Genomic DNA, 21178 nt, shown 5'->3' with positions numbered 1-21178 from the left:
TGGATTGGTATTTTGATGGGGATTGCATTGAATCTGTAGATCGCTTTTGGTAAAATGGCCATTTTTACTATATTAATCCTGCCAATCCATGAGCATGGGAGATCTTTCCATCTTCTGAGGACTTCTTCAATTTCTTTCTTCAGAGTCTTGAAGTTCTTATTGTACAAATCTTTTACTTGCTTGGTTAAAGTCACACCGAGGTAGTTTATATTATTTGGGTCTATTATGAAGGGTGTCGTTTCCCTAATTTCTTTCTCGGCTTGTTTCTCTTTTGTGTAGAGGAAGGCTACTGATTTGTTTGAGTTAATTTTATACCCAGTTCCAAAACCTTTTTACCCATCACATTTAAATCATAGTGGCTAAGCATCTCTTCGCTTTACATCTTGAGAAAGCAGCTTTTCAGGAGTTAGATGCCTGACATAAAGGGAGACATTTCACACTTCCCTTTTTAGTGGGAAGGATTCTGAATTTAAATGAACTCACCTGTAGAGTGTGGGAGTTGTGTGTTTTGTTTTTGTTTAGGATTTCATTTTGGAGTGGGAAAAATAAAAATTGCATGTCAAGTATTGTAACTCAGTTAGAGGGGCACATACCCAAGCATAGACAAACCCTGGGTTTGCTGTCTAGCATCAAAAAAGTGATATAAACAGGTAAACTTGGAATAGAATCAGAGTTGCCTAAAAAGAAAAAATTGGCTGCTCATTTCAAGTCAAACTAAAACATAAAAAAATCAGTGGAGAGGGTGGCAGAAGTGTAAAACCTTAACTCTTACACTGGTGACCAAGAACATGGAGTCAGCAAAAAGCTTGTCAAGTCCTTGTGATAAGCCAGAATGATTGCCATGGGAGGAGTCGGTAACAGAAAGGTGATCACCTTATATTGTACATAAAACAGTAACTTAGGACCTGAGTCCAGCAACATGAAACAGACTTTGCTAAGATTTCTACACATTTTACAGATTTTTTCCAGACTTACGGCTGTCCTATGCTGTAATCCAAGAAAGTCAACTTCTTGTATTCAAGTTTTCATGAAATACTCTTCCCCTTGATAAATAAGTCACAATCTGTCATGTTGCTCACACGTTTTTCATTGTTTACATAAAAAGGTTTAACCTTTGCCATTATTATCAATTATCTTTTAGCTAGAGTTGGTTTGAGTATGAAATCACAAAGGGGCAAGTAGGCAATTGTGAATGCATGCAGTGGCCCACCCCTGCGTTCCCTGCCTTTGGGAGGTTGAGGCAGGAGGAAGCTCAGGATCACCATCTGTTATATGATGAACTTAACAGCATCCTGGGATACATATGACTGCCCCACCCACAAAGTGCTAAGTTTGATGAAATGATACATATTTGTACTGAATTTTGATTGGACAGAGAATGGTGTGACTTGGGAATTCTCTAGGTCTATTGGTTCAGTTTGTTCTGTCTGCTACTCAGTGGTGTTCCTTTTTTTCTGGGTGTAGGACCCACGGGGGTCTCGTATTCTATTTCAAAAGAAGGATAAACAGTTCTTTTATAGCTTCAGCAGACAAGGGCCAGAAATCAGACCAGCTTTTCTGCTGTTGCTGTTTCATCATTAAATACCCTAAATGTCGTATTTGGGTTAATGTTCTCACAACCTTGTCATAATTAATAGTTCAGTAAACCACCTCACTTAGTAAAAAATCTAAATATCCATTAATGTCATTTGAGTCTAAAGGCATTTATTTTGTGTATGTGCATGTGTGTATGTATAGGCATGTCTCTGTGTGTGTGTGTGTGTGTGTGTGTGTGTGTGTGTGTGTGTGTACATGCCATTGTGCATGTGTGAAGGTCAGAGAATAACTTGAAAGAATTGATTTGCTCCTCCCGCAGTGTATATTCTGGGATCATCTCAGATACTCAGGTCAGCAGGCGTGGTGGCAAGCACCTTTGCCTGCTCAGCCATCTTGCCAGCCTGTCACCTAAGGTTTTAATAATAATCTTGGGTAACGTCTTTTTAAATAAAATAGCTGGAGGGAATAATCAGCCCAGTTAAGACACTTTTACATTCTCGTGACTGTAAGCATTAATTTGAAAGAATGCTAGTTTATTTGATTGGTCAATTTGTGTATCTTGAGAAAGAAGATATTCGAATAGAATCAATGTTTACCATTTTGGAAGTCTTCATAAGACATCCAGCAGATAGGCTACCTCCCTACCTAAGAAGTGTGTACCTGGGCTCAAGCCCATTCACCAGAGCACAAAAGGGCCTGCCTACCTCCACTTTCTAGTTTTAATTTTGCCATAAATCTTATGACTTGTTTTTACAGTCTGATCCTAATAAATAAAAAGAAGATAGTTCTTTCATAATAAAGCTACAGAAGTTTTAAATTCTGTATGACCAGCTCCACTAGCATGTCTCTGGTTCAGAGAGCCTTTCTTTCTGTCGTTTGTGTATAGTGTGACTAGAAGAGGTGTGCCTCATACTGATCAGAAAGTGTTCACGATGGGGTAAAGAGCAGAGCTTGTGGGTCAGGACCTAATTACAGCTCTCAGTTTCTTTAGCCCCTCCCTTAAAGGGGATTAAAACACTACTCGTCCACCCTGTCCACTCGTCCACCCTGTCAGAACATCTTGTGAGTTAATCTTTTAAAATGCAGTAACAGAAAACAGCATCTGAGGTCTGTAGTAACTGAGGAAAACCCTTGTTTTAACCTGCGTAATGTTTCCACCAATGTATTTTAAAAGTGACTCCTCAATTTAAAACTTTGTTCTCCTACTGTAAAACTTAACAGTTAGCCACTGGAACTCGAATTTTTAGTAGACTTAATCTGTACTCCCTGGCTCTCATATTTGGCTTCTGAATAAAATGAACACATCTATTAGGGAAATTTATTTTATGTGAAACACAAAGTAGCCAGGCAGATATCCTCACACAAAAGAGCAAGTCAAGAGTCTAAGCAGGGACACAGTAAAGACACTACCAAAATGGCCATTCCATGGTCAGGAGAAAGGTTTTTATTGTGGATAAGAGAGAGAATATCCAGGGGCATCTGTAAGATTCCAGATGAGTAAGAAGAAACAGACTGCACATGTCCAGGGCTTTCTGTGAGAGAAGAAGAACAGAGAATATTAAGAGAGTAACTGTGTATGTAGGGGGAGACCCCATGTCTTAAAGAGTGAGAAGTGGGCTGTAGTCTGGAACAACCTGGGAGTTTGAGTGGGGTGGAGGAGGAGGTGAGAAGGGCCAGGAGGCTAACATGTGCTTTGAGATGCATAACAAGTACACACGGAAAAGGGATCTGAGGGTCGGAGGCCAGCACACTGCCTTTGGTATGTACCATAGTATACTCAATAGAGAACTAGATGTCTCTTCTGCCAGAGGGAGGGGAGACAGGGAAGTGGCTCTTCCTGGCAGACAAAAACAACCCCCCAACCCTATCCCAGGTTCCTGTGGAGTGCTGAAAGTATGCACTTGCAATCCTGTAGTCCAGTGTGGGCTGAGCCAAGACTGTCACATCAGTGGGTTTGCTCTTTTGGGGTGCTTGGTTTCGTCTAGCCCTAATAAAGACCACATGAACTTATGTGGGGAAAAGGGACACTGGGATAAATTTCAAATAGAGACAAAATTGGTATTTCTAGAATAAGGTCAGTAGGTGGAGATGGGACAGAATTTATGTGCCTGTCACTGTAGCCATCCACTTTATCAGTGATAGTCATGTTGTCTGACAGCAGAACAGTAAAGTAGCAAATACTGAACACTCATTCTAGGAAAATGGAGGTGAGTTCCTTCAAGCCTCTGGTCAGATCCTTTCATTAATTGATAACACTAATCTGTTTGTAACTTCTTCTAAAAACACTTTAATTTATTGATTCACCTACATTGATCTTTTAAACAACATGCTAACTCAAACTTGAACAGAGTTTATCTAATGTGCATATTGTCACATCATAGTCTTCTAGCACCATGCCCAGGAACTATTTTAATCAGTGAAACTACCCACAAGAAATGAAAATTGTGGCTGTAAATAGTCCTTGAAGAGGGCACTTGTCAGGAGTCTGAAGGCTAAACCAAGTAGATAGCGAGAGTGCTTTGCTTGACCTCAGTCAGGAGGAGATGCAGAGAGTCTGTTTCCCTTCTGTGTCCATCATAATTGACCACAGGAGGGGGGATGCATAGATTTGGAGGCTACAAATGAATTTGTGTGAGTCAGTGAATTCACAGGTGAGTACTACTTGTACTAGCAGCCTACCAAGGTTTTTTGTTGCTGATGTTTCAACTTGGCTCTTGATTCCTAATCCTTGGCTGAGAGATTTTTGTGGGTTCAGGTCATGAGGATGAGAATGAGAAAGAGGGATTATTCCTTAGATGCCTATAGAACTCTGGAGTCACTTTTCTTACAGTAGGGTTCTTTCTGTGTGGTGGTTTGCTGGACTTCCTAGTATTTTATGAGTTAATTAGGAGTGTGGGGATTTCTATGCATAGCTCGTCGCCTCAGATTAATTTCCACAAAATATATATGCAATTTAGCTATTTGCATATATATCTTCTCGAGAAATTAGAAAGAATGCATTCTAAGTTTCCAAACCAATTTTCAGCTGTAGTTTTGAAGCACAAAGTCACAGTAATTGGTTGATTTCTTGGTTAGCTTTATGAATGTTTTCGATTAATGTTTTGGAAATAATTCTAATCTGTATGATAGAATATTATTTGAAAAATAAATTTAAAGAGACCATTGAGTGTTGCATCAGAGGGTGATGATATTTGCAAGGTGTCACAGCTGTAGCAGATGTAGGCTGTTTGTTATTCTAATGGATCTTCCAGTGCTATGTGTGCGTATTTGCTTATTAACCGTCCGAGAAAGGACTGCTCCACCACTCTATACACAACCACAGGCACTTCCACAGTGTTTTCTGAAAGAATATTCAAGATGCTTTAAATCATTCCAAAGTGAGACTTTGACAGTGAAACTCCAGGAAAGCTTTCTGCCTTTCCTCATTTTAGATGTTAGGTGTCTGCTTTCCTTCTACAAGGTGTGATGATGCCAGACTATAACCTGGTGAAGGGCCTTGGAACCTTCCCTAGCTACCAATGTGCCTCCTCCCTCAGTGTCTCAAAGACTTGCCTGTTCTGATCCCCGGAGGTGGTTAGCAGGATCTTCCCGTTGTTTCTGTCACATTCTATGGTGGTTACTTGTTCTAGCACAAAGTACTAAACTGTTCACTTCCACAGTAATTAATGTCAGCGTTTGATTATGTTATCAATGGAGAAGAACCTTTCACAGGACTGGAATGGGAGTTTCTAGAGTAAGTTTTGCCATAAGTAGTAAAAGAACAAGTGAAAGTGTCTATGTTTATTACAGAGACATAAATGAAATGGTTCTGTAAATCAAAATGAATAGACTTTTCTTTATCTCATCCAAAAGTCATAAGCTAACCATTGTGAGCTGGCTTGTTTTCATGGGCATGTGTGTATGTGTATGCATACATGTATATGTATGTGTGTGTGTGTGTGTGTGTGTGTGTGTGTGTGTGTGTGTGTATGTGCATATGTGAAAAGGTTGCACCATCATTGCATTGGAAATAGAGATTCAGCCACAGTGTAAAGATTTACAAAGATGGCGTGCTTTTTGAAAAAGAAATTTACTGTTGGACATTAAAGATCACATTTTAAGTTTACGAAACATTTGCCAGATATACTTCTTTTACACTAGAGCTTAACATTCAAAATATTTTTGTGGATACATTCTCCTGTGTGAGACAGCGGAGTCAGCTCCTCTCGTCTTGTAGGTACTGGTGGGTGGATTTGTGGCTAATCTGTGCCATATGGCTACTCCGCAGTGGGAAGTGATGGCGGTCCCAGGGGCTTACTCCAGCCCTGGGCAGCTGCCCTGGGCTCGGCTGCTTTGATCTTCATGTTGCACAGCTGGAAAAAGCAAGGCCTGGTTTGGAATGACCCAACAAGACGGACGGCATATGGGACCATTGTCATAGAGTGCACCTTAGCTTTATAAAAGCAGTAAACTTTTTCATCTCAGATACAGTTTGGGTAATTTGGTTTAAAAAACAAAATTTTAAAAAACCCTTAAAGTTGAAAAAGTAGATATTTGGTTGTTGTGAATATTTTACTAATAAATTTTGTTGTTCTATATTTCGTGAGAAATTCTTACTTTTTAGGAGTTTTAGATGAGAAATAAAAAGACATGAGTATGTGTAGTCTGTGTAATTCATATAATTTACCCATTGCTAAGTACATGTTCAGTATCATCTCACGTGTTTCTTGTTCTGAGTTCTGTCTTAATGTCCCAGAACAGAGCAGAAGTGTGTTGACTGATTGGGAATCCAAAGTTGCGCAATCTTCCTTTACTTTGACTGTCTACGGTGAAACCGTCGGCCACTGTGTAACCTCGCTGCTCCGTCAGACAAGAGCTTTAGAAGCAGAGCTGTTTTCCACAGGAGAACATGAGGGAGGGAAACAGTGTCTCCCTCTATCAGCAGTCATGTGTGACTGTGGCAGAGCAGCCACAGAGATCGTGGCCAGACCACAGGTCTCTTCCGGTTGTAATTGATAACAAATATAGTCTAGCTTAGAGAGCCCCGGAGAGAAACCAAACCAGTTTCCATTTCTGTGTCTAAATAATTTACTCTTCTCTCATGGTGCTAACCCCGACAGCATTTTGAAAGTCTATAAGCAGAACAGAGAATAGAGCTGTGCTTGGTTCTGAGGTAAGGCGAGCAGTTAGAATTCATAGCATTTGCAGGCCCTCATTTCCTCTCAGGACATCATTATTAAGCTGAAAAGTCTGTCTTGGCAGGTGGAGGAGAGATGAGAAAGCATGCTCTCATCCACCATTTGGCAAAAGAAGATCATGGAAACCTCAAGTAACCTAAGCAGTGACTGCCATAACAAGACCTAGAGTCGACTTTAGAAAACTTGCTGGTTCTTCCTCTGTAGTCATAACACGGTGGAGTGAGCACTGTGGCATAGACTGGATTTTCAGGAATTTTTTAAGTCTTGTAAAATATTTAAATAAAAAAAAATCACACAATCAGATTGAGAGAAAGTGGGTAAAATAAAAATGGTGACTACGACATATTTAAAGAAATTCAGTCTTATGTATGCTGTGGACAGTGTATGGCTTTAAAGTCAACCTGTGTTAAAAGGCTTTGGCCCTTCTTAAGGTGCTTTCTTCTTTTGAATGTTTTGAAATGGAAATAACCACTTTATGTCCTTCTTTTGTGAGATCAGCTTCTCTTTTTGAAACTATATTACGTTAATTTTATGTTCATTGGTGTTTTGCCTGAATGTCTGTGAGAGTGTCAGATTGCCTGGAACTGGAATTACAGACATGTGTGAGCTGCCATGTGTGGGCTAGGATTGAACCCAGGTCCTGGAAAAGCAGCCAGTGCTCGTGCCTGCCTGACCATCTCTGCAGCCCGAGTCAGCTTCTCCGAGACTACAGTGCTTTCCTACCGAGCCATTACTCTGAGAGCAATACTGAGCGCGTGAATTAACAGCTATGCTTGCTATGGTTTTCCATAACCGCTTTATTGAAATGAGCTCACATAACATCACACAGATAAATCAAGGCAGCCATTCAAACATTTGCCACATCCCAAACTCTAGACTTCTCAGGGAACTCTTCTACAGTAAGAAAGGCCTTGAAGCCTTGGAACTTCCTTTGGGGTTTTACACTTAAACTGTCAATTACATTGTATGCACTGATCCACAACAAACAATGAAAAAACTATCTTCAGTTGGTTAAAGATAGTCTAATGTTGAATTTGCCTTTCTGATTTCTCATTTCCTTCTGGGTATTGAGTTTTGTTTGAACATGTACTGCTAACAATCAGATGTGGAGAACCAAGTAGTTCAAATGATAAAGGATTGTAGTAGAGGCCACTGTTTTCCTTTCTCCAACAATTATAGTAGGATGCTTTGAGCTTCACAGGTTAGGTTTTATGGCATAACTGATAATTGAATTCCAGCTGAGGAGCCACTGGCCTGATTGCTATTCATGAGCTTTACTTAAATACTATACTCATGAAAAGACCCTAGAATTTCTTAGAATTTGTATGATCAAGAAGGCACTTGTTGCTGGACAGTGGTGGTTACATACCTCTAATCCCAGCACTTAGGATACAGAGGCAGGCAGATCTCTGGGTTTGAAAACCAAACAAAAAGTCATTTGTTTTGACTGTCTAATATACATTTTGGGCATTTTATACTTGATGATCAAGAAACATGGATGAAGATGAGTTACTTGAAAAAGAGTCCTGAGAGAAAAGAATGGTGGGAAGGGGGGTTTATAAAGAAAACTGAGTTGTAAGAGTTGTTTAGCTTAAGGAAATATGAGGGTCACACTTCTGCCCAAGGAGGAGTGTTGATTAGAGTGCTCCCTAAACACTCAAGGGCACTCGAAACACAAATGCTCTACAAGTAAGTTCAGTCTCCAAAGTTACAAAACATACAAAAGGGCATTTGGAGAAAAGATACAAACTCAGAAAACATTTTGACCAAAAGCTCTCAGTTTGGTTTGCCTTAAAATCTCCTGAAATTGAGAGTATAAGTACAGTTTTCAAATTCCCCATCAGACGTTTGTATCCAACTGCCTTTTAGTCAGAGGTGTCAGTATTTGCATAGTTGGTTATGATTTGAACTAATCATATAACCATTAAACAAATACTGAAAATCATTTTTGACTTTGGTTAATAAGGGGACAGAGCTTGATAATCTCAAGAGGAGTGGTGGGGTGGAAGATGGGAAGAACTCTAGTATTTCAGATGTGTTCAGACACTGGACCTGAGAGCAGTGAGGTGGGTTATAGTACTGAGTGCTCTTTGTATTGCTACAGATGTCACATATTAAGCCATGCACAGAAATCTGAGCCTATATAATACATAACCTTGGTAACTAAGCAATACATTTTAAGTAGAAATTAAATCATAGGTTACTCCTTCACTTTGAAAAATAACAACTCATCTTTAGACAGTGTATGGACGTTTGCACACAGGATTGAGAGAAAACAAATTACTAAATTTATATATTTCAGATGTGCTGACATTTATGCCTGTTGATAAATGAACATGAAATTATACAAGTTAACTCTGCTTATTTGCTGTGTTTCTTAAAAATTCTCATTAATTCTGTTCCTCTGGCTTGTTTTGGTTTGTTTTGCATCTAGGATGGAGCTATGACGTGGAAGGGAGGAAGGTTCCGAAACCCAAGTCCAAGTCTTACGGTGCAAACTTTTCTTGGAACAAAAGAACAAGAGTGTCTACAAAATAGGTTGGAGCTGGCTACATTTCTGCTTGACTGTGACTGAAGTGTCAGCTGTGCACTATTTATAGTCCATGGATAATGCACCCCTTAATCTCCTAATAAATGTGACCTTTAAACTACAGGTACACTTGGCAGTTTCCATTTTAAGTGTTTTTGATGTCTTACACTGAACACATTACAGTTTCCTGCACAGACAGATTTGAGATGTTCACCCCTCTAAGAAATCATGGCACTTAGAATCTACGATGAATGCCTGGGATCTGCTGCAGCCTAGGTGTTCTCTGGTTGTTTTTTATAGCCACACACAAGTCAATATCATGCACAAACTCCAAGCCATTATTACTAAACTACTCTGAGAAATTCTTTTGTCACAGGTAGAGAAGTACATGATTATACTACAACCCAGTAATCCTCAACTTAATTCCCTTATAGGCAGTGTTCTCCTTTTTGACTGGAGATTTGTATTTTCTCAGTGCTTATGAGCATAAAAGGATTTGTCTGTAGAAGTTAAGTCCATTCTTCCCAGTCCCATGCTCCCAGAAATAAGACTCAGACTCAAAATGCATTACAGATACCTTGGCCATATTGCTAGGCTTTTTTTCCCCTTACTAGGTCCTAACTTAAACCGTCCCATTTATTCTAATCTACATTCTTCCATGTGGTGATTACCTGTGCCCAGGTACCATATGTCCGTTTCCTCGCTTCTTCTCGGGAGGATCTTTCATGCCTGGCTCTATCCCAGAATTCTTTCTGCCTCCCAGATGTCCCACCTTTTATTCTACCCTTCCCTATAGGCCATAGGCTCTTTAATTGACAGGCGATACATCCATATAATACACAAGGTATTCTCTCTACATTTGTCTATACGTTTCTGTCTTATGACATCTGGTGATTGTGAGAACTTCAATGGAGATCTTTTATTCTTAGGAAATAAAGATTCAATATGAAATAAAACCAAGTTTGGAGACCTTCAGAGCTGCTTTTGTGTTTTTAAAATATAAATACGCATTTTATTGCAATAGTCTAGCCTAAATGATCACCCATGAAGCCATGCTCTCAACAGGCTCTACCTACTAACCTGCATAAACGCCTTGTCAGGGAGGCATTTACATTTCCAATTTTGCAAAGAAGAGATACAAATCAAGACTTAAAAAGGATTAAATAATGACCTCAGGATGACAGTGGTCCCAGTCCCAGATGCTGAAGGTGACACTGGAGTTGCCTGTTTCAAACCCATGCACATGGGCAAACAAACTGTTAAAACAAGATAACATCTACATGAATTTTTAAAAAGAATGCCCAAGTACATTGCTAAGTAAAAAGAAGCCAAGAATATGGTCCAGTGAGAAGGCAATTTCATTTACATTGCCTTCAAATACAGTATATATATTTTTGGGAAGCTCCTACTGTAGTAGGTTTACACCAAATACTCAAATGACCAGTAGTTTTTCACTCTTCCCTCCACCCCCCACCCCTATAATGCTTCCCTTAACCCCCTCTTGCCTCCCCTCCCTGTTTTGCCCTCCCTTTCCAGTCCTTTCCTCATGCATCTATAACTATCTAGTGAATTTCACATCCTTGAGAGATCCTTCCCTCCCACTTAGTCCTTACTCTGTACTTAGCCACTGTGTTATATAGATTGTAGCTTGTTTACTGAAGACTTAACAGCTAATATCCACACAGAAGTGAATACATATTGAATTTGTCTTTCTGGATAACTCACCTTGGGACGACTTTTTTTTTTTCTTTCTAGCTCCCTTCATTTATCTACAAATTTCATTTTTAATGGCTGTATAATACTCCATTATGTACATGTATCACTTTTTTTTTTTAGGCCATTCATCCATTCACGAACACCTAGGCTGTTTCCAATTTCTGACTATTATGAGTAGAGCTGCAGTGAACACGGTTAGTCATTGAAGAGAGAATTGGATACCTTAGTCAATTAAAATGTTAAATCTAAAAAAAAGAATCCAGGCACAAAATATCCAGGAAATTTGGACACTATGAAAAGACCAATCTGTAAATAATAGAAATAGAAGGAGAAGAAACCCAAGATAAGGCACAGAAACTAATTTCAACAAGATTATAGAAAAAAATTTCCCTAGCCTAAGAAGGGGTTGTCTATTAAGGTATAAGAAACATAGAGAGCACCAAATAGACTGAGGCAGAAATTCCCCACAACACACAATAATCAAAACAGTATACATACAGAACAAAGAAAGAAACCGCAAGAAAAAAGTTGCAAGCAGGAACATAAAAGCAGACTTATTAGAATCTTATCTGATTAGTCAATGAAGACTAGTTATTTAGTATAGATCAAACACCAACTCAAAACAAGTAGTTGTATTCAGACACCAATTTAGCAATTTTGTGCCTTTGTAAACTGGAGAAGGATTATCGATGCACTGCTGGTAACTAGTGATTGTTCTTCCTGCGCACTGTGCAAGGTGCTGGGTGGGGTCCTGTCTCTAAGGCCATGCCTGCCTTCTTCAGCCCTATGAAATGGATCGTGTGCAATAACAGGACAGACTGGTGACCTGTGACGCTGCTCTGTACTGTTGAGCGTTCATACATGCTCTGATTGTAGGCACATTGGAGCAGTATAGAAAATCATAACAGAATGTGATCATCAAGCCTACTACTCTAATTGTTACATAGTTAGGGTCTTTTCTGACTTACACCCTTGTATACATCTTTTACTGTTTTAAAACAAAATTGTAAGACTTTTACACTTGAGAAACAACACCACACTAAATACCAAACCCTTTTTACTTAACGTATTGCACTTCCTGTTAACGATTCTACCACTTAATACTTAATTTCCAGAAAGTATAAATTTCATTACTTAACATTTGGATTTTTTTCCTTTTAAAACGTTTCTTGCACTTCAGTTGTGATAAGTTAGCTGAGCCCTCTTTAGGTAAATGAAAGGGGGGGGGGTCTACGTTCAGCGGCTCACTGGCGCGCTTGCAAGCTAGCCTGGTGCACATTGCGTTGCTTGAATAATCAAAATATTATTAACACCCAAAACTTACACCGAATGATCAAGATACTTATAAAATGATCTTTTTAATTTTAGTAGTCAAAGTATTAAAACCACAATTGTTTCCTTAAATAATTAAAAATAAATAATCTCTCAAGAAGTTTCAAACCCTGAAATATAATTAGTATGGAGTCCATTTCTTTGAAGACAAATTCTAGTCTTAAATGAGTTTAAGTCACAAAAGTGCAAAGAAAAATTAGGTTCTGGTTTGTGGTTTAATTGATCACCTATAAATACAAACTGTTACCACTGTTTTTTCTACTCTAATTAAGGGAGAGAATCTAAGCTGAGGAAACCAATTGTTGGGATTTGGCACAGTTTAGGAAGCTTGAGTGGTCTACACTTGGTGGTGGTGGTGGTGGTGGTGGTGGTGGTGGTGGTGGTGGTGGTGGTGGTGGTGGTGGTGGTGGTGGTGGAGCCCAAGAGAGTCCATTCGTGCCGGAAGCGTGCAGTTTTAATTACTCTTCTTTTTCTCTGACCAGATGCCAGAATCAACTTAAGGGAGGAAGGATTTATTTTGGCTCGTGGTTTTAGAAAGAAATTGTGGGTGTTACTAGTCATGGTGATGGAGACATGAGATCAGAGCAAGCACTCCATGTAGTGGCAACTAAGAAACAGAGAGAGTAAGGCCACACTCCACCTCCTGCCTCTCACCACCTCCCAGTAATGGCCAGCAATTGTCCGTTCATTACGGTAGAGACTGCATGAAAATGCCCTCAGAGGTATATTCCGATCTCCTAGGCGTGTCTTATCCAAGCAGTCCAGTGAAGAGGCATGAATGCAATACTGGTTTTGAAAACAGTATATTAATGTTATTTGGTAACAGTGTACTTTAATAGTAAATTTTCTCTTAATCCAAAAGTCATGGATATTTTTAAATTTCACCAGATTTTCCCTTAAGTTTGTTGTTGTTGTTGTTGTTGTTGTTTGTTTGTTTGTTTTCATAAAAAGATGAATCATTTGATGATGGAAACTCAGTTAAGTAAAATGAGTCTCGTGTTTTATTACCCCTCTTCCTTGGGTGTAGATATGATTTCATTGCTAAATATGCTAGATATTTCAGAATATACCCGTGGGGAGGATACCAATGTATTCCTTTCTATACATTATAAGAGTTACAATAAAAACAAATTAATGTATGTACTCAGTATTTCTTACTTTACCTAATATTGTTCTTTGAGGATGGTGGAGTGAGAAAGGGTCTTCCTATGTAGCCCAGGCTGGCCTTAAAGCCATTATCCAATTCTGCGTCAGCCTCCCAAGTGCTGCAATTACAGGGCTGAGCCAGCACACCCGATGCAGTATTGTTCTTCCTAGTGATTTCATCAGGAGGGGGCTGGAGGGACGGCTCAGCGGTTAGAGCACTGGCTGCTCCTCCAGAGGCCCTGAGTTCAAATCCCAGCAACCACATGGTGGCTCGCAGCTATCTGTAATGGGATCCGATGCCTTTTCTGGTATGTCAGCGACAGCATACTTACATACATAAAATAAATCTTTTTTTAAAAAGGAGAATTTGGAATGTACTCTTGTCACTAGTTCACATTCCCATTGGACCTCAAACTCCCTTTTTTGTTTGTTTGTTTGTTTGGTTGGTTTGGTTTGCTTTTTTGAAAGAAGTTTTCTTTGTGTAGTCCCAGCTGTCCTGGAACTCACTCAGTAGATCAGGCTGGCCTTGAACTCAGAGATCCACCTGCCTCTGCCTCCCCAGTACAGGAGTTAAAGATACATGCCACCACACCCAGTTTTTTTTTAAACATTTCTTTTTATTTGTATGAGTTTTGCTTGCATAATGTACAACACATGCATGTAATACTATCAGAGGACAGAAAAGGGTGGCAGATCCCCCAGAACTGGAGTTCTAGATGGTTGTGGGCCACCATGTAGGTGCTAAGAGCCAAACTGAGGTCCTCTGCATGAGCAGCAAGTGCCCCTATCTGCTGAGCCATCTATGTCACTCCTCTCTCCTCGGCCTGTTCATGATTTTTGCTCTTTCCTTTCATATCATTAGGCATGATTTAAGAAACCAAATTAGTCATCACGTAGAATCTTCCAAAATTTGGATTTCTTTGTTTCTTCTTGGTGAAATTCGGGTTCAACATTTATGGCAAGATTATTCTATAATAAGTGTGTTCCCCAAAAACTCTCTTTTGAAGACATAAGTCAGTGTCCACACACTGCTGATGTTAAGTTTTGTCGTTATGATGGTACTAATAGGGGAGTTGGCCTTTCCAAGGGCAGTTTCCCAGTAAGTTCATTGTGTAGCTGCTGGGACTTAAACTCAGGGCTTCATGACCACACACTGTTCTGATTGAGCCATCTCTCTGGCCCATGATTATCTCCTGGGTCTGACATTTCTTTCAAATTTACTAACTGGCCCAGGTAGGTTTTTGCTGTAGCTGTTACCACTGTTATGCTAATTACTAGAGACTGACAGATCATTCATATTCCGTACTGCCATGCATTGTTAACTCTTTCAAACTGTCCTTCATATTTCTTAACCCATTTCTGACATTTTATATTCCTGTGCACATTCTCTCCTCAGAACTAGAATCATTTCTCCAAGGAGCAGTGTTTGATTTTAGTAGAGAACAAGATTTAATGTCTTGTGGGTCCTCAATTGTTTCATGTAAAGACGGATCGAGTAGACAGTTCACAGACACACAAATCCACACCAGGCAACCATAGTCCTCCCTTAAGTTCTTAGTCTCAGTAATAAACGAACTTAAGAGGAAACTCAAACAGCAGCTCAAGGACAGTATCCTTAGAGTGTAAAAGAAAAACTCCAGGGCAGGCTATGTGTAAATCTCTGAGCTGCCTGGAGGAGCGGAAAGGACGGGCTGTTGAGCCATCAGTGGCAGGCAAGTAGTTGTTGGGGGGGGGGGGGGTGTGCTTTAGAGACAGACTAAGGAAGCCCCCAGCACTGTGGAAAGTATAAGAATGAGCTTGCAGGCAGGCAGATCCAGCTGAACCTCATAACCTCTAGGGACTGTGCTGAGGACAGGAACTTGGGGAAGGAAAAGTACATTATGTTAACATGAGTCCTCTTTGCAGAGATGGTCCCTTAGCCAAGTTCTCCCCAACCTGCCCATCTGGGTTAACTCTTTTGGGAGGAGACAAGGGCATGTCTCCACCTAGAGGTGGAGGCCATGCTTTACTGTGACCTGGCTGTCCTTGTTCTCACTGTCCTCTGGTGTCTGCTATTAGTGTATCTGCTACTTATTTGTGGTATTCCACCATAAATACAAAATGACTTAAAAGGGGTTAAAGTGCTTGCCTTACACATGCAAAACCCTAAAACCAATGATCCCCAGAACTGCTAGATGCATGGATGATGGATGGATGGATGGATGGATGGATGGATGGATGGACAGATAAAATTACTGCTCTGATACCCCCAGCAATACTATAGGTTTGAAAAAGTGTGTGTTGCTTGCATATATGTATACATATATGTGTTTATATAATGTATATGCATATAATATATTTATATATTTGTATATATTATATAAATATAATATATATTATGTCTTTAAAAATAAATTTATACCTGTAATCCCACCATTTGGGAGGCAGAGGAAGGTAGATCACTGTGAGTTTAAGGCCATCCTGGTCTACACTGTTCCTGGACAGCCAGTGCTATATAAAGAAACCCAGTCTTAAAACAGAAATAAATGTATAAAGGGTGTCAGAGAGTACTGTGTCCTAAGTTACCTGAATTAGGTGGTAGTTTGGTTCGGAACACACTGTCAGAATTCATTAGCAGAGCAGGCTGCAGTCAGGACGTCTGGGACTCTAACTAGGATGTTGTTCCAGTGAAACAAGGCCAAATGAAGAAATGTTGGAAGAAGTCTTAAAACTGGCATCTGTAAAAACCAGAAAATTAGACACATCTTTAATTTTCCATTGTCATATAAAACAAAACAAAATTATTAGCATTGTTTGAAGTGTTTACTTTTTGATGTGATTTTGTTTTCTGATCATAAGTCTATACACTATATTTTTTTTTAAACTGGGGAAAATAAGTTTCATGGGATGAAATAGGAATTCCATAAAGGTAAACTGATTTCTAAAAGTAACATCTGCCTGTGTAGATCTGCATGTACATAGACATCAGTACATGTATATACACAGCAGTTTCTTAATGTTATCTATTGAAGAAGGAAACACATAAACAGAGAAAACAAAACAAATAAACAAAAACCCCACAATTTCAACCCAGTCTACAGTGAGAACCTGGCCTGTACTATAGTTCGAATCTCAAGTGCTCTCCTAAGGCCTTGGTCTAAAGGCTTGACTCTCCGGTGCTGTTGAGAGATACTTGGAACCCAAAGAGAGTGAGAGATTCTGGTTGTTGGGTGAATGACTTTGAAGAGAATATGGCTCTGAATCCTCATCTTCATCCCACTGCCATGATGTGGCCCGGTATTTGCTTTCTCGTGTGCTTCCACCACTGGGTGCTGATACAAAACAGGACTGAGTGATAAGGACACAGACCTTCAGAACTGAAGCTAAAGTAAACCTTTCCCTTACAAACTTGGTTGTGTTGAGTGTTTGACTACTGTAATAGACGAACAGGCCGACTGACATAAACAATGGTATCAGCAAGAAAGACTCAGGTCAGGAAGAAAACTTGGCAGATAAAGATGCTTGCCACCACCTGACACCCCAAGTTAAGTTCTGGAGATCCTCCTGGTAGGAGGAGAGAAGCCGAGTCCTGAAAATACACTCCTCAGTCACATATACAGCATGGCACCCTCACCTACACGCGGACACACAGAAGCACGCACAATAGAATTTCACATGCAAAAAGAAAGTGTTAAGTGATTATTGTTTCTCTAAGTACACTCCAAATAACAGAAAAGACTTTGCAAAAGGTTTATGGGAGAAATTTGAAAAGGTGTAGACAACCAAACCAGAGAAATGTCTAGAATCCCGTGAGCTGAACTTAATGGGTGACTGTTGTGACCTCCAAGAAATAAAATGCCTTCATAAACATAGATAGTGAAGATTATGTTGACACGGTTTCTGCAGGAAATGAAGTCTGGGGAACTGGATAGGGGCTACCCAGGTTCCACTGGATCCACCGTGTGTGTGAGGCTAGAAGAGAGCTGAGTTAAAAGCTGCTGGGATTAGTTTATCTGAGAGGTTTCCAGGGTGCAGGGTATGTAGGGAGGAGCCTGAAAACAGCTAGTGGCTCTTAGATTTAAAGTGAGACATGGGAGCAAAAACAAACAGCTGAGTGATGGAGAAAACGTTCATTTTGACCTCAGCAGGAAGATCAAAGTAGCCAGAGGCGTACAGCTGTTAAAAGGATTAGCACAATAGAAAGATAAAAATAATAAATTAAATAAGTAAATGGATAATAGGAAATAGGTGGTTAAGTCACAGCCATCTCAGGATCAGAGATGTAAAAGTATACTCCCCCCAGATTTTCAGAACATGCTCCCTGGGGCTTCTCGCTGTCAAGGCCATGGAGCTACTGGAGGCGTACCCGGTTCACGTAAGCCTTCCTATAGACCACATAGTCCACGTGCTGCTGACTTTGAAAGTGTTACCTGGCAATGGATGCTTCCACTGGGCTGTGGTCCCGGCACCATGTTACAGGGGAAGAGTCCCTGGAAGCATCTTGTGATAGGTGATGTGTGGAGCTGTGAGGAACTACACTGAGGACCTCATGAAAACAGAGATGTGCAACTCCTCCTGAGAGAGGTCCCAGAGAACAGAGTCAGCCCAAGAGGGTAGCCATGTGCAATGCTGCAGCAGATTAGTCCACGGAGGAGAAGCTGCACATGTCCTTAGGGTCCCACATCTCGACAGAGTGTTGCCAGATGCCACCCATGGGGACTTCAGAATCGATTTCATTGTTTGGGTTTGGTCTGGCTTTGATCTGACGCTACTTGCCATTCCTTTCAAAATGGGAGTGTTCGTCCTGTACTGTTGCACTTTGGAGGTGTGGAGCTTTTTTCATTTTTTTAATTTTAATTAATTAATTGTTGGTTTGTTTGTTTGTTTTTGCTTTTGCTTTATAGTTCAAAGCTGAGAGTTTTGAGCCTTGCTGGACCAGTTAAGGTTTTGGAGATTCTTGGATAAGACACGCCAAAGATTTTGCATTAGAGATGAACAAGGATTTTTGTGGATTGGGGATGCTATAGTTAGGAGCTGGAGTGCCCCTCCCACAGTCCACGTGTTAAGAACTGCCCTCGGGCATGACCCAATATGGAGGAGGCACACAGTTGGCCGTAGGCTGCCCGTCTCTTCCTGCTAAGCAGTTCTGCTCTATTACATCTCACACAGCCCCAAACTGGGCCCCATCATCGTTCTCTCTATAAAGTGTTAGTGTTGGGGTATTTGTTAGAGTAATGAGAGTCACAGTCTGTAACAGCATTTCTCCTTGAAATTAGCTAAGTCTTTCCCTAAAAAGTTGACTGAGTTACGATCAATACAAAATGAGCTAAAAAGCTCTCAGTTTGCCATCAAGTTCAAACACACGAAACCACAACTTGGTTGGTGTTAAGGCCCCACATGTTTAACAGAACTCAGGAGCCAGAGGCAAGTGCATCTTTGAGAATTTGAGGCCAGCCTGGTCTACATTACACATTCTAGGACAGCCAGGGCTGCATAGTGAGACCCTGATTAAAAAACAAAACTTTAAAAACGACATATGGAAATGTTAGAGATTACTTGAAGGGGAAGCTACTGGAGAACCTAGACAGGAAAAAAAAAAATCACCACATACCAAGTGCGAACCCACTGTTGGGGAAACACAGGAACTCCTAAGTTCGTTACTAACAGTAGAGATGATAATGGATGGTGTCCAGCTAGGGCTGGGAAGCAAAGCCAGGTATGGCTTCACGAACCTGTGCTGCCGCATTTGGGAGGCAGAGGCAAGCAGAACTGTGAGTCCAAGGCCACCCTGATCTGCACAGGAAATTCCAGGCCTCCCAGGTCTACACAGTGAGATCCTGCCCAAAAGAAGAACAGAAAGGAAGAAGGAGAGATGTTTCTTTAAAGGAGAATGAACGCCAAGTACTGAGAGGTAAATTTGGAGGAAATGCCAGAGTTGGGAAATGGACGATTTGAAAACATGATGGATAAGATTTGACTAGGCAGTGAGAAATTACAGAATATCAGCATCAAAAACTTGACAGGTCATCTCTTGAGAAAATGCTAATGCAGCTAGTTAAATAGGAAAAGAAGTTTCTAGAAGTTGATTCAGAGAGCATACGAAAGAATCAAGATGCTTTTCAGGAAAACCTGTCAACATTTTTAAAAATAGGGATCTGTAACTTACATCAGGGCTGCCTGCTCCAACACCGCCGCCATCACCCGTCCCACCTGTTCCAGGTCTGGACCACAGGCTCTACGCCATGAGGAGCGAGGGCAGGTTGGGAGGACCAGAGGCGTGTAACTTTATAGAACACCGCCTAAGAGACCCACTTTGATCACACCCGTGTAAGAAAGGGTTTCTTTTTTCCATCAAAGGGAGTTCCCCTGCCAAGAGCCAATATTCATAAATCCCCCCCACCTGGTAAAACTGCTTATGAACAGACCCCCGCCATTCTGGGAACGTGACGGCTCCCGGCAGCTGTCTTCATCTCCCCGTTCCTTCATACCCTTTGTGCCAATTCTTCTTAAACTAAACAGAAGACTGTGAAGTCAGACCCCAGCCAATAGGGGAAAAGTACAGCTACCATCCATGTTAGAATTAAAAATGGTGATCACCAGCAGGCTTACAGACCTCACTAAGAGCCCTCCCTAGCAATCCTCACCCCCAGAGCGCTTCCAACTATCCAAGTAACCACTGAGCTTCCATTCCTTTCCCGCTGTCTGTGTGTGCTGGACATGGGTACCAGAGCCATATTAACTCTGTGGAGTTGAGAATGATGCACAACTTTAAATGCCCCAGGCTATCCTTCTCTGGTAAATAAACAGGCACCCGAACCTCAATTGGGCAGATCGGGAGAAGGCACACTGCCCTGGTTTCCTCCAGAAAACTGAAGTGGGCACATTTATATAAAAGGTCTAAGAGACCCTTAGAATCCCTTCATGGGCGGAACAGTAAGGCAGTCAGCACACAAGGCGATGCCTCTGTCTGCAAATAGAGAGACAGCAATGCACGTCTTAAAGAACACAGAGCCACTAAGACGACAGCAGCAGTAAGAAAAGTGAAGCTTTGGTGTGGCCACCACTTCCACCAGCTACCTGCTACGGAGAACTCAGTATAATAATCTAAGGTAGCCCAGTTAGCAAGCAAACATCAGGAGAGGGCTAGATGGGAAATTAATTATACATGAAGAAAACAAGCAAAGAGAAGAGGCTAGAAAAAAACCAGCCAAAACTCTGGAAGTGAAAAATGTAATGACCGAAATAAAAATTCAGGGAGCAAACAGCAGACTCGCACAAAAGGAAGAAGAAAAGAAACTGGGGCAGCAGAAGCTCTGGATGCTGCTTTTCATTCCCTGGGGACGTTAGAGATGTGAGGACCAGCCTTCTCATCCAATGGAATTCTAAGATAAGGTGAAGGCATCTGGGCTTTGTTCTAAATTCTACCTCTTGTTCAAGGTGGAAACTTAGCATTTCAGGCTGGCCAAAGGGGGTGGAAGGGATTATCATTCCCTGAATGAGACAATGTATCTTTCCTTCCCAGAAACAATTTCTCAGCTCCAATTGCTGGGGACACTTGCAGAGCATGCCACCATGCTAATCTGACCTCTGAGTTAGGACTCAAAAGAGCATAACTCTGCCCTATTTGTTCCTCAGATACTGACCCAAAGCAGAACATGCTTTCCTTGGCCCTCTGGGCTTCCCCGTTTCTTTGAAGATCTTTTGTCACGTGGTTATCTACAGACCTCCATTGCAAACTGCCTGGTTTTCTCTCGTCTCCATT

General features: G+C 40.9%; 1 protein-coding gene across 1 annotated transcript in view; it reads left to right on the top strand.

Moving 5' to 3' along the window:
• Positions 1-10203, top strand: part of Ndufs4 (NADH:ubiquinone oxidoreductase subunit S4) — a 110495-nt gene extending 100292 nt beyond the window's left edge. Inside the window, exon 5 of the mRNA NM_001025146.1 lies at positions 9148-10203. Within this exon, the coding sequence (NP_001020317.1) occupies positions 9148-9251 (104 nt within the window). The 3' untranslated portion in view covers positions 9252-10203. The remainder of the gene's footprint in view (positions 1-9147) is intronic.
• Positions 10204-21178: the final 10975 nt, after the last annotated feature.

This window comes from Rattus norvegicus, chromosome 2, assembly GCF_036323735.1.
Source record: "Rattus norvegicus strain BN/NHsdMcwi chromosome 2, GRCr8, whole genome shotgun sequence".
Taxonomy (NCBI): Eukaryota; Metazoa; Chordata; class Mammalia; order Rodentia; family Muridae; genus Rattus; species Rattus norvegicus.
This window is presented reverse-complemented; position numbering and strand designations above follow the sequence as displayed.